The sequence below is a fragment of the Oratosquilla oratoria genome, chromosome 1 (assembly GCF_046742065.1).
Source record: "Oratosquilla oratoria isolate Oo_2021 chromosome 1, ASM4674206v1, whole genome shotgun sequence".
Taxonomy (NCBI): Eukaryota; Metazoa; Arthropoda; class Malacostraca; order Stomatopoda; family Squillidae; genus Oratosquilla; species Oratosquilla oratoria.
The window spans coordinates 71,093,118-71,107,570 of NC_134777.1; the positions used below are offsets into that span (position 1 = coordinate 71,093,118).

The window sequence follows — 14,453 nt, forward strand, 5'->3', positions numbered from 1 at the left end:
CCTTGGACGGGCGCACGTCTCCTCGTGATCTCCTTCCCGACGAGTCCCCTATGTCCTTCTCCTTGGCGGACGGGCGCACGTCTCTTCCTTGGTCTCCTTCAGGTGAGTCCCTTGTGTCCTCCTTGGACGGGCGCACGTCTCCTCCTTGGTCTCCTGCTCCGACGATCTCCTTCGTCCTGGTGCCCTCCCTCCGTGGAACTGGGAGGGGAAGGGGGGGGGGGGTCCACCCTCAACGGCAGACGGCCGTGAAGTGTCGTCCATCTCCATGCCCTTCCCTCTTCTACATCCGGGAGGGTAAGGGAGAGTGGGTGGTGGCGATCTGCGCATGCGCGTAGCGGCAGCGGTGACCTCGTACTTGGGACAATTGGCAGCACTGGAAGCTAAGCATGACCTCACGCCACATTCCTTCGGCCGGTCAGGTGCGCTGGGCTGACTGTAAGCCTCCATCTCGACCGGACCACGTGGTCAGCGGGGGACGAAACGTCCGCGCCGACAGCCCACCAAGCTTCGTCACGTGACCCACGTGACACAGTTACAGGTATAAGATAAAGTGTAGTGTTCTAGTAATTTAGAATCAAAACAGTAGTCTGTTACTGTACTCCAAAGGTAGGAGTAATAGTATAAAGCAGAGGTGGGCATCCTTTTCAGAGTGAGGGCCAGATGAGGCTTTTGGAAAGAGGCCGTAGGCCGGAGTGAAAAACGAAATCCCCAGAATTACTCTATTTTGTACAATACTTTGAATGCAATGAATAAATTGTACAAGAATTGCATTGAACACCCTACAAATCAATGAGACTTCTGGTGCTGTTTGCCATGAAGAAATATTTCCATGTCTGGCTCGATGGTTGAGGTAGACAACAGAAGAATGTCATTGAGGTGGTGGTCTGAGAGTTGGGAGCGAAGGTGAGACTTCGTGTACTTCATTTTGGAGAAGAGCTGTTCGCAACAGTAGGTGCTGCCGAACATGGTCACAATGCGTTGAACATGCGCAATGTATTTTTGAAAATTGTTAGAAGGGAGGACGATGTCGCAGAAGAAGGAAAATGGAGAAGAGGTGCGGAACTTCGCCTTCATTTCATCGTTGCACTGCAGCTCCACCAACTCCATCTGCAGGGAGGCAGGGGCGTCTTCCACGGGAAGTGAAAGGGAGCAGTGAAAAGCTTGAAGTCCGCAGCCACCACCCTGACTCCTGCAAAACGGGAAGCAAATTCCTCACGCAGAGAGATGACGACACTAACGCAAGTGTCCAGGTCCACGTCGTCAGGAGTACAAGCAGCAAGGCGAGGAAAATGCGCAAACTGACCATAAGCCAATTGAGCCTCCCACAAACGCAGCTTAACCTAGAAGGCAGTGATGTGCGCGTACATGTCTGTCACGAGAATATTTTTGCCTTGCAGCATCATGTCGAGGGCGTTCAGGTGTGCCGTGATGTCCGTGAGCAGGGCCAGACGAGCTAGCCACCGCGGATCGGAGAATTGATCAGCGCGGGGAAGGTTCTTCTGACGTAAGAGGTTGGCAATCTCCTGCTGTAGGTCGCACAAACGAGACAGCATGGCCCCACGACTCAGTCAGCGTACCTCACAGAAGTAGATCTAGCTTAAAATTCTACATACTACTACTACTACTACTACTCCATATTATCACTGTTTTCATTAGTGTTTTATTTTCGTACCACTACTACTACTACTGGTACTGCGACAACTATTACTATTACTAACGAAATATAAAGTAATTCAATCATTATATCTATTTATTTGAAAACATAATATTTATTGGAAATTTCTCTCTCCTTTTGCTGAGAGTTTCGTGGGCCGGATTGCAATAATAATGCCTAGCAGGGTGGCGGGCCGGATGTGGCACGCGGGCCGGAGGTTGCCCGCCCCTGGTATAAAGTAAGCAGAGTAACCTTCCTGTATTTAGTTTATTTAGTGACCACTTTTGTTTCTTTTATTGATTTATATTTTCTCTTTGCCATTTGTATTGTCGATGGAGGAGCGGAATGGATTGTGAAGGTTGTGTGAACCTGGAGGACCGTCTCAGGATGTGTGAGGAGGAAATTCGTCTTCTCAAGAGTGCACTCTGTGAAAAGAGAGAATCCTCCCCACAACCCAAGGAGCGTTCCACCTCTTCCACTTCTGCCACTGCTGTGAGTGAGTGGCACTCTGTGGGATCCCGCTTGTTGAGCCCGCGTTCGGTAATCGGGTGCCCTGCGGAGCAACCATTAGCTCTAGCCAATCGTTTTGCCTTGCTGGAAGATGAGGTGGCCGAAAATTAGGAGTTTTTGGTGGTGGGGATTCCATAGTGCGAGGCTATGACAATATCCTTCAGCAGAAGACTAAACGATGATGCAAGCTTGTATGTCAACCAGGCCGTGGGATCGCCGATTGTACCCAGATCATTAGGGAGTAAAGGCGGACGAACACGGTTACGATTGTTTATACGGGAAGTGACTATGTGGGTAGTGTGACATCAGAGGAACTTGTTCGGAATTACAAGGTCCTCCTTCAGGAGATGAAGGAGCGTGGGAGCCGTCACGTAATCTGTGGGATCCTTCTGAGGATGTATGCTGGTTCGTGTTGAAACAGTAGAGCCATAGGGATCAATGAGAGGATATCACAGTTGTGCACGCAACTGGGATACCATTTTCTTGATCCTTGGTATCTCTTTTCTAGGCTACATGACCTTTATGCTTCTGATGGGATCTACCTTACTCGCAGAGGCAAATATATTCTTACAAATCTCATTGTGGGAGTTTGTAATGAACTAGTCCTTTTTTGGGGTAGAAACTCAAAGGGAAGGGGAAATAGAATGTAGTGGGGATAACAGAGTAGGGCGTAGCAATAATGTAGAGCAATATGTCAGTGTAGGACAAAATATAATTTTAGGATATAATGTCGGTAGAGGACAAAATATAATTTTAGGATATAATGTCAGTAGAGGACAATATTAAGACGTAATGTCAATGAAGGACAAAATATCACGATCGGATGTAATGATAGTGAAAGATAAAATATCACGGTAGGATATAATGTCGGTGGAGGATAAAATATTAATTTAGGAAGTGATGCCGGACAGAATGTCAATGAACGACGAGTGGCCGTTGTTGGACGCGGTGACGGACAGGGGCAAGGTGTACATGAGAGATCGGATGACCGCGAGGGACCAGATGTCCAGGATGGGGCAAATGTCCATGAGACACTGAATATCAATGAAGAACCAAATGTCAATATAGAGCAAGGTGTCAATAAAGAACAAAATGCTTGTAATATCTGGAACAAATTCCAAGAAATCCAGGCGTATGTCAAAAGAGAAAATCTCGATATAATAGGAATAACCGAGACATGGTTAAATGGTGGAGAGTTTGAAGCTGAATTTAATATTGCGGGATTTAAGCACTTTCATCAGGAGTGAAACCACAAGAAAGGTGGGGGTGTTCTGTTGTACGTTAAAAGCAATGTCCATACTTGTGTTTTAGAGAAAGTGAAACAGGATGCATATAATAGTTTATGGGTAGGATTAAACCAAACAAATGGACAAAAAATGAATGTAGGTGTTTATATATACGCCAAAGATATTACCATTAGCAGATGACAAAATGTTGTTTCAAGAACTGTCTAGTTTCTGCAACCGGGACTGACTGATAGTGGGTAATTTAAATTTTACTGACATTGATTGGATGACCCTTGAACATGGTCATATAGACAGTCGCTTAATAGATTTTCTTGGTGACAATTACTTGGTTCAGCATGTAAAAGAGCCCACACGACATGGAAATTTACTCGATCTATTGATGTAGAAGTTGATGTAGAAGTTGGTCAAACTATTGCAAATAGTGATTACAACTAAAATACCCGATATCAGTAAAACGCAGTAGGTTGAAAAAGAAAGCCAAAGAAATAATTAACAAAAATAAAGATAAAAATAGGAATGATAATAAATGTAATAATAAAACCAGATATATCACAGTACCAAACTCCTAAAAGCGGGCATCAAAATAGCCAGGACGTCAGGTAACAAAGTAGGACATTTGGTAACACGTAGCTATAATAATCCCACTAACGAAAGCAACGTTGTTTATAAAAACCCGTGTAAAAGTTGTCCCTCTTCATATTTTGGTGAATCTGGTCGCGGACTTAATAAAAAGATATATGAACATAAAAATGACGTAAAAGCCCATAGGACATCTAACTCCATAGTAATGCATGTGGATAAACATGGTCACCTTCCAGACTGGAACAACACATACATACATACATACATATACCAAGGCTTTTCCCCCCTTACAAGGGGGGTAGCCAAAAAGAAAAAGGCATAAAATCATCCCCACCATTCCATCCCTGAATACACTCCACACCCCTCCACCCTCCCTCTTATCTTAGCACCTCCTGAATGACGGGTCATCCCTGCACCTTGTCCACTGTCCTGGGTCAGAAGCAGTGTCGCAAGACACAGCACATCCACAGCAAGGCCGCTTCATTAAATCGGCGACCCCCCCTCTCCGTCCCCCCCATTGCATAAAATGAGAGGACAGGGAGAAATCCCTTCGGGCTGCGTCAAATCTTGCTCACACATACTACCTCACCCCCCATCCACCCGCCCATTCCACCTCATGCTATCACAACATCATCCATATACAACCATTCTCCATTCACCCCTGTCTTCTGTCCTCTCCCGTCCTTCCTCAACAGACATTCCCCTCTTCCCCAAAGCCCCCTTCACCCCATCCATCCACCTCATCCTAGGACGTCCCCTCATGTTCACTTCCTCCACATCTGCCTTCCACACCTCTTTTACTAGTCTTTCTTCACTCATTCTTTCCATGTGTCCAAACCATCCTAATGTTCTTTCATCAACCCTATCTCCCAGCTCCTTTTCCACCCCTGTTCTTCTCCTCACCTCCACATTTCTCACTCTATCTAGCCTAGTAACCCCCATCATACTTCTCAGACACCTCATCTCAAACACATTCAAACTCCTTCTCTCTTCCTCTCTTATGTTCCATGTTTGTGCCCCATACAGTGCTGTTGGCACAATCACTCCTTCATACAGTCTCCTCTTAGCATCCATTCCCAAATGTCTATTCCTCATTACACTCTTTAATCCACCAAGGCATTTACTCGCTTCTCTCAATCTACATTCTACCTCCACTTTCACTCCACTTTCCCTGCCACATTTGCACCCAAGTATCTAAAACTATCCACTTCCTCCAGTCGCTCTCCCTTAATGCTTACTTCCAGTCTATTGCCACTTTCACCCCTTGTACATCTCATCACCTTACTTTTACCCACATTTATCTTCAGCTTTCTTCTATCACATACTCTCCCAAACTCTGTTACCAACTTCCTCAATCCCTCCTCCGATCCTGCCACAAGCGCAGTGTCGTCCGCAAACAACAGCTGGCTCACCTCCCACTTTTCTCCATTATCTTTAACCATCTCCAATCCCTTGCCCACTACCCTTGCATTTACCTCTCGCACCACCCCATCCATGTATAAGTTGAACAGCCAGGGCGACATAACGCACCCTTGACGAAGTCCCACCTTTACCTCGAACCACTCACTCTCTCCATTCCCAATCCTGACACAAGCTCTACTACTCTCATAAAAACTCTTGACAGCTCCCAGAAGCTTTCCTCCTATCCCGTATATCTGCATAACCTCCCACAGTGCCTTCCTGTCTACCCTATCATAAGCCTTTTCCAGATCCATAAAAGCCCAAAAAAACATCCTTCCCCTTTCCTATAGCTTTCTCACATATCTGTATACCACAAAGATCTGATCTACACAACCTCTACCTGTCCTAAATCCACACTGTTCCTCACCAATTACTCCCTCTGTTCCTCTCCTAATCCTCTCAATCAAGATCCTCCCATAAGCCTTCCCAACTACATTCAACAAGCTAATCCCTCTGAAACTACTACATTCACACTTGTCCCCTTTTCCCTTGTAAAGAGGAACTATACAGGCACTCCTCCAGTCCTCCAGCACTCTACCCTCTCTCCAACAAACATTAAATAACCTCACCAACCAGTCCACCATCACTGTACCTCCCTTTTTCAGACATTCCGCATGGCATCCATCCAGACCAGGTGCCTTACCTGCTTTCATCATCTTAACTGCTGCCTTCACCTCATCATTCCTTATTTCTCCTCCATTCTCCTCATTCATCATTCTCATTTTCTTCGCACTTCCCACTGCAGCAATCTTTCCTTCCCTATCCTCCTTCACATTTATCAACTCCCTAAAATATTCTGCCCATCTTCCCCTTACTGCCTTCTCTTCCATTATCATCTCTCCATCTGCACCTTTTACCTTTTCTTCTCTACTTGATTCGCCTCCTCTTCCTCTCTTAATTTCTTTCCAAAACATATTTTTATTACTTTCAAAATTTTCTGTCAAACTCTTACCCCATTTCACATCTGCTCTCCTCTTTGCCTCCTATACCTTTTGCTTTACTTCTCTTTTCTTTTCTTTGTACCTCTCATATGACTCCCTCGTCCTATTTTGTAACCAATCTGTGAAAGCTCGCTTCTTCTCTTCTACAACCTCCTTTGCTTCCTCATCCCACCATTCACTACCCTTTCTTCTATTTCCCCCTGTCCTTCTTGTTCCACACACCATTCTTGCACACTTTATGACTCCCTCCTTGAACCATCCCCATTCCTCCTCCACACCCAGCTCTACTCTACCCTTTACTCCCTCCCACTCCTCCTTCAGCTTCTTTCCGTACTTCTCCTTTTCCTTCTCATTCAAAGAGTTCACTCTAAGAACCTCCCTACCTTTGTCCCTTTCCTCTTCCTCCATCTATCCTCCACTCTCAACTTACCTTCCACCAAAAAATGATCTGATATTCCCCCACCCTCTCCCCTTAGCACATGTACATCCTTAACTCTTCCTATCATAATCCTATTTACCACCACATAATCCATTAGCGCTCTATCTACCACCCTTCCCTCCACCACCCTCTCCCATGTGTACTTATGCTTGACTTTATTCCGAAACACTGTATTTGCTATCATCAACTCTCTTTCTAGACACATTTCCACCATCAACTCTCCACTACGATTCTTTCCCACACAACACACAACCGTATTAAATAAAGGATCATCCAAGAAAATAAGGAAGACAATTGAGGCAGCATATATCAACACTAATAACAACATTAATCATAGAGAAGGCTTTATATGTTTAGCAAAAGCCACAAGCTTATTAATAATAAAAGAATACGCAAATAAGATAACAAGCTCTCCGAAGCGTCCCATGAGATGACCCGTCCGTGTATAAAACATCCTGTTACGTTTGAGTTGTTAGCTTTGTGATCAAGACCCTGCGTGTCGAAACGTTAAAGCGTGAAATTCTCCCATTACTCCTCGCCTCCTTCTTTCACCTTCAGTCTTATACATATATATGTAAGCGGAGTAGGAAACACAGGAGTCTTAGTCTTTGAAAAAGCATACCTGCGAAACTAGTCAGGAATAAACTCAGGACTAAGACTCCTGTGTTTCCTACTCCACTTACGTCAACCTGTCAGAATGTCTCAACATATATATATATATATATATATATATATATATATATATATATATATATATATGTATGTATATATATATATAATTGTTTTTCAGCACTTTTTGCTCGAGTCCGTACTAATTCTTTCTTTCTGTCTCTCTCGTCTCTCTCTCTCTCTCTCTCTCTCTCTCTCTCTCTCTCTCTCTCTCTCTCTCTCTCTCTCTCTTCTCTCTCCCTCTCTCTCTTTCTCTCTCTCTGTCTCTCTCCCTCCCCCTCTCTCTCTCTCTCTCCCTCCCCCTCTCTCTCTCTTTCTCTCTATCTATATTTCTATCTATCTATCTCTCTATCTCTCCTCTCTATTTCTCTCTCTTTCTCTTCTTCTTCTCTCTCTCTCTCTCTCTTTCTCTCTCACTTATCCAGTAATTCTCCAGTAAACCAATCAGACTATCCACCAACCTATTATTCTTTAAATCTTTGAAATTTGAATGTCTGTAGTTTGTTATCTTATGTTTGAGAAATATTTAACTCGCTTTAAGGCAGCAGTTCCGGCTGGAGATGTTGCCGTACAACTGAGTCTCATTTCACTCAGATGCACAGAAGGAGAGGATTCTGAATGAAGATGTTTCCATCTACAGTATTTCATTTCCTCGACTTTGTTCTACAGGGAGGTTGTGCAATTCGATCTGTTTAATCTATTTTTGCTTTCAAAATCAACTGGTGGAAACTGTTCAAATATTGCCAGCGACAAGACGTCAAAGATCTAGGTTATGGCGATTGTCGAAATGACATTTTCTCATCAGGCCATCGGCGATGACGTCGTTCTTAGTTTTTTTCAGCCTATTGGTCCGTTTTCCCGATTCCTTTGTCGGGGTCTCGATCGATTATGCTCTCTTCAAGATAGGTATGCACCCCTACACCATCTGAATATATTTCTTTGGCTCTTAAGATACTTATATTATGCATTCTCTTTTATCTTATTTAATTTTATTTCATTATATTATATTTTATTATGTTTTGATAAATTCGTAAAATTGTTCTAGCAAAGAGTTTTTTTTTTCAAGATTAGCTATGCAGTATCATTAGACCCTTGTTTGGGTGAAATCAGGGTTTTCTCTCAACTGAATTAGATAAGACGTTATTAGCCAGAATAAGATGGATAAAGACCAGCGCGTGACTGGACGGCATTACGAAAAGACAAAAATAGGTAAGTGAATTGACAGAGTAGGCAAAACATAATTAAAAAAGATAAAATAAAGTAAAATAGAATAAATCAAATAGAAATGGGTTTGTGTAATTAAAGGTTTGAAGACTTTACAAGTACAAAAAAAAATAACCTGCCAATAGAATTTTGGCTCAACAAACTTAGCAATTTCCTTTCAGAGTTAGATCGCCTCTCTGTCTCTCTCTTTCTCTCTCTCTCTCCCTCTATCTATCTATCCTCTGTTCTTCCACCAAGCAGCGTATAGAGGCCTTCCATTGCTTGCACAGAAAAAGAAGAGAGCGGTTTTTTTTTTTGTCCCATTCTCCTCCCCCCTTTCCCATTCACCTTTCCCATTCTCTTTCCCCTATCTTTCTTCCTTACCGCCCTCTCTCCCTTCTCTTTTCGCATTCCTCGACCCGATCCTTGTCCATCAGTTCTCTTATTCCCTCAAAACCTTTGCTTGACACTCCTCCTGAAGCAGATCCTCCGAGGGCGTCAGGTCGGGTCCTGGAGGAGGGAAGAAGGAAGAGGGGTGGGGGGCGCTGCGCCCTCTCCTCCGGAAGGACTTTTGTCACGGGGAAGGAATCAAGAAGACACGGTAGGGGCTCGAGGGGGCCGTCAATGGAGCATTTGTGTGTAAACGAGGTGGCTAAATGGTGGTGGTGGTGGAGGAGGAGGAGGAGGTAGTGGTGTGAGGGAGTATCTGTTTGCTGTGATGAGTAATCGGAGTGTCGGTGATGGTCGTGGTAGCTGCCAGTGGTAGCTGTTGGTGGTAGTTGGCAGGTGGTAGGTGGTGGTAGGTTTCACACGTGAACATATTCCTTAACATTAGCAAGAGTTCAGTGATTCCCAAAAAGTTGCTTATGTCATCACCAACTTTCCGCCTTCCCAAGGGTGCCATTATATATATATGTATATATATATATATATATATATATATATATATATATATATATATATATATATATATACTGTATATATATATTTCGATGATTCGTCTTTTTCGTTTATTTTTCCTAATGCGATGCCGGCGTCGAGGTAGGCCTTCCCGTAGATATCCCGTAGAATCTTCTTTTTTTCACAGAGGCTCTTTTTCGCGAATGGAGTTAATGATCTGACGCGGAAGAACTTTTTCTTTTATGTTGTTTACTCCATCGAATAATTCGTTCCAGTCCTTCCTTATACTTAACGTAACACATATTTTTTCTCTGTGCGGATTATTTCCTGCAGCTTGCATTTGGTCAGGAGTTTATCTTTTGCCTATTTGGATACTCACCCTGATATTACGCGGAAAACTGAAAACAAAATGTAAGTGTAAGACATTGAAACTGATATAGGAATATCTATCTGCACTGAAAATTTGATAATGTGTTTTCCTCGGTATACCCCTCTTCGTCTTTTTCATGAAAGAAAGCAATGTTCTCGTGACTAGTGTTTTTTTTTTTTTTTTTTTTGAGGGTGTACGAGAGTTGTTCAAGCTTGAGTGTCGAATTGGTTAGGAAGAAACGTTATATACAGCGCGCGAAGATAAGGACCTTGTTTTTTTCATATACTACAGATGAAAGGTGACAAAGTGAACCAAAGAATTTCCTTACACTATTTTTCTTCTATGCGCGAACAAAGATAATTGCATATGTTGTAAGATATTTTTATAATTACTATTATGACAAATTAGATAACTGCAGTTCGGTAAATAGTTACTGAAGTGCTTGTAAATAAAAGTGGTTATCTTCTTATCGTTTTTTAAGAAACATAATCGTGAGAATACGTATGAATTTAATAATATTGGACGTTTAACACCGTAACGATTTAAGTTTTGTACAAACCATATGCAATAAAAACCGCAAACCAAGCTATTGCTGCTTTGTAATCTATAAGCACAATAAACTACTTTTTTGTTGTGTAATGTAAATGTAAACCGTACTTTTCGAGTTTTATATTAAATGAATAAAAACATATATTAGATTTTTTATTAAACATACATTTCTATCCTACGAGGTAGGACATTGAGTACAAATATATATATATATATATATATATATATATATATATATATATATATATATATATATATATACATATATATTTGACAAGAGAAAAGACAAATGTACCTATACCACTCTTGCAATACATATATATATATATATATATATATATATATATATATATGTATATATATATACATATATATATATATACATATATATATATATATATACAACACTGAATGGGTCCCAATAATTAGATATACATTTTACTTTTGCGGTTGTTAATATATATATATATATATATATATATATATATATATATATATATATATATACATATTAGTTTGATTTGAAAGAATTATGTTTTTATATTTTCTGCTGGTAATACTTCTTTGTATTGCAATTTTGAGACATTATTTCTTTTAAGAATAAACCGTATAATTCTGTCAACTTGATAATTGTTCATTATTATTATCATTATCATTATCCCCTACTTTCTAACACCACATTTCTATCAATATCGAATTTCAATACCCTATTGCATTCACCAAATACACAAAAATATAATTTTCAGGAACAGGTTTACTAAACGTCATATGAATTTTCAAATTGTCTTGCAAATTGGGATTATACCGTCATTAGTGGGTTCAGGATCTAAGTTGAATGCTATAATCATGCGCCAGTTATTGTACGCGTCATATGTTACCAAATGACCATTACCTACCCTCAATACGTGCAACGTGTTTAGATTGTTACACCCGCACCTCCAACCTAAAATAATCAGTTAGTAAATAAGGGACCTGGGAGGACAATGATAACTTTTACAGATATTGCCTCATCCCTTAAAGGTGGGCAACAGATAGAAATTATAATCACCAATAATAATCTGTATCATATATCATCACTATTGAGGTTAGGCAAAGATAGATATAATTATTTTCACATATTGAACTATGTAAAAGTTATATTGATTATATCCTCATTACATGCAAAAATAATTCTCATACATATGCTTAAACATGTGAGGCAGGATGAGATATAAATCACCATTACTTACATCCAGTAGATCTATACTGAGATTCTGATCTCTACATTATTATTAACATGAATAGAATTCAATACAAAGAATAGCATAAGTAAATAAACTCAACTAATTATTGTATTACATACACTTTCTAAAGAATTAGACTTTGTATTAATCTCAATGTAATAGTTCACCACCATGTGGCTGCAATGATATGGCATGTGTATACATGAATATTAAACATTATCCTTGAAAATCTAAGTAATCTTCAAATTTATCAAGATAATAATGAACTTTCAATACAATACAATCTCCAAGCTTACATAACTTATATGATTTGCTCTTTCCTCTTTACAGCAACTCCCCATTTAATCTTAAGATCAAAACATGCTAATTCATGCATGTATAAATTGAATCCCCCAGTTAAGCTAACACAAGTACGTGTTAGTCGATTAGCTGTAAGTAGGAAAGAGAGTGAATCAACTCTTAAACAAGTTCCAACAATAGACCTGTCGACATACATACGTCGTAAACATAAATCATACATTATTCATACATCACAAGAAATTATAGCAAATACTTCTTTGAATTCTCATACACTAATTAGAATGTAACAATCTTAAATGTATAACATATACGCAGATATGTTCATCTTCAAAATACTTTGGTTTCTTCTTGCGACGAACTGCGCAAACGTGAACTAAGAAAATGGAAGACACAATACAACAGAAAACACAACACAGGGGTGACTATGGTACGGTAACAAAATATCGATCGACGTAAGCCTTTTGATCGAAATTAGAGTGAATGTTATATACACTGCGTGCATTAATATGTAATTGTATATTACTTAACGAAGCATGATGGAAATAAAGTCCGTTTTTATTTACGGTACCATTAAAAGCCGCCATATCGATAATTATTAGATTATGTTTGTTAGGTATAACGTTAAAAAAAGAATTACCCATCATAATACTGTTTTGTCGTTTGGAGAGAACGTATGATTTTGCCAGTGTTTTTAAGTAGATGTAATCAATGATTGATCCATTTCTTAATGATGTATTCAAAGCGTTTAGTGCCTCACTGCGAGGGTAGATTTCGGTACTATTAATTTACGTCAATAAATAAATTGAACATTTTGTTTACGTTATAGAGAAACTTAATTTGATTTGACGTTTTTGATAACACGTTTTTCTAAGTCATTTAAATTTTGAAAATGTGAATTTTCATATTTATTTATTATACCTGTTCCTTTATTGTCTCGACATAAAAACATATTCCGCGCTAGAGTTTGTACTTTATCTGAAGACATGTTTGTAAGAAGTTTAATGTAAATGATGTAATTACATACATACATACATATACCAAAGGCTTTTTTTTTTTTACACGAGAGGTAGCCAAAAAGTAAAAGGCATAGAAATCACTCCAACCCATTCCATCCCTATCACACCCCACTCCACCCTCTTATCTTAGCACCTCTTGGATGACGGGTCATCCCTGCATCCTGTCCACTGATCTGGGTCAGAAGCAGTGTCGCAGGACACACCACATCCACAGCAAGGCCGCTTCATTAATTCGGCGACCCCCCATCTCCGTCCACTTACGCAGAAAAGGAGAAGCGGAGAAATACCTTCGAGCTGCGTCAATTTATTTCCCATGCATACTACCTCATCCCACACACCCCACCCCCTCATGCATCACAGCATCATCCATACAACCCTTCTCCATTCACTCCTATCTTCTGTCCTCTACCGTCCTTCCTCAACAGACATTCCTCTCTTTCGCAATGCCCCTTTTACCCCATCCATCCATCTCATCCTATGACGCCCCCTCATATTCACTCCTTCCACCTCTGCCTTCCACACCTCTTTTAATATTCTTTCTTTACTCATTCTTTCCATGTGTCCAAACCATACCAATACTCTTTCATCAACCCTATCTCCCAACCCCCCTTTCCACCCCTGTTCTCCTCCTCATCTTCTCATGTCTCACTTTATCCAGCCAAGTAACCCATATCATACTTCTCAGACATTTCATCTCAAACAAATTCAAACTCCTCTCTTATGCTCCACGTTTCTGCCCCATACAGTGCTGTCGGCACAATCATTCCATATGATCTCTTAGCATCCATTCCCAGATGTCTATTTCTCATTACACTTTTCAATCCACCAAGACATTTACTAGCTTTTCTTAATCTATATTCTACCTCCACCCCCACTCCCTTTCCTGCCACATTTGCACCCAAGTATCTGAAACTATCCACTTCCTCCAGTCTCTCTCCCTTAAAGCTCACTTCCAGTCTGCTGCCACTCTCTCCCCTTGTACATCTCATCACCTTACTTTTGCCCACATTTATCTTCAGCTATCTTCTTTCACACACCTTCTCAAACTCTATCACTAACTTCCGCAATCTCTCCTCTGATCCCGCTACAAGTGCAGTGTCGTCAGCAAACAACAACTGGCCTATTTCCCACTTTTCTCCATTTTCTTTAACCATCTCCAACCCCTGACCCACCACCCTTGCATTCACCTCTCGCACCACCCCATCCATGTATAGATTGAACAGCCAGGGCGACATAACACATCCCTAACGAAGTCCCACCTTTACCTCAAACCATTCACTCTCACCATCTCTAATCCTAACATAAGCTCTACTAATTAAAAATATAATTATTTTCTATTTGTACAATATTGATAAAGACTGACGCCGAAAATGGTGTTTAAAGTTCCAT

At 40.6% G+C, this 14,453-nt stretch overlaps 1 protein-coding gene across 1 annotated transcript; it reads right to left on the minus strand.

The window, feature by feature from the left end:
* Positions 1 to 786: 786 nt before the first annotated feature.
* Positions 787 to 1,553, minus strand: LOC143028513 (general transcription factor II-I repeat domain-containing protein 2-like). The gene is made up of 2 exons (XM_076190725.1): positions 1,366 to 1,553; positions 787 to 1,189 (listed from the first exon to the last, which is right to left on the minus strand). Exons 1-2 carry the CDS (start codon positions 1,551 to 1,553, stop codon positions 787 to 789), a joined length of 591 nt encoding a protein of 196 aa, XP_076046840.1.
* Positions 1,554 to 14,453: the final 12,900 nt, after the last annotated feature.

What these genes read in the sequence shown, in the direction of transcription:
- LOC143028513 (XM_076190725.1), bottom strand. Translation starts at nt 1,553, where the DNA reads ATGCTGTCTCGTTTGTGCGACCTACAGCAGGAGATTGCCAACCTCTTA. An exon ending in AATATTCTCGTGACAGACAT is followed by an intron (nt 1,190 to 1,365) that starts GTACGCGCACAT and finishes CCCGTTTTGCAG; the next exon opens with GAGTCAGGGTGGTGGCTGCG.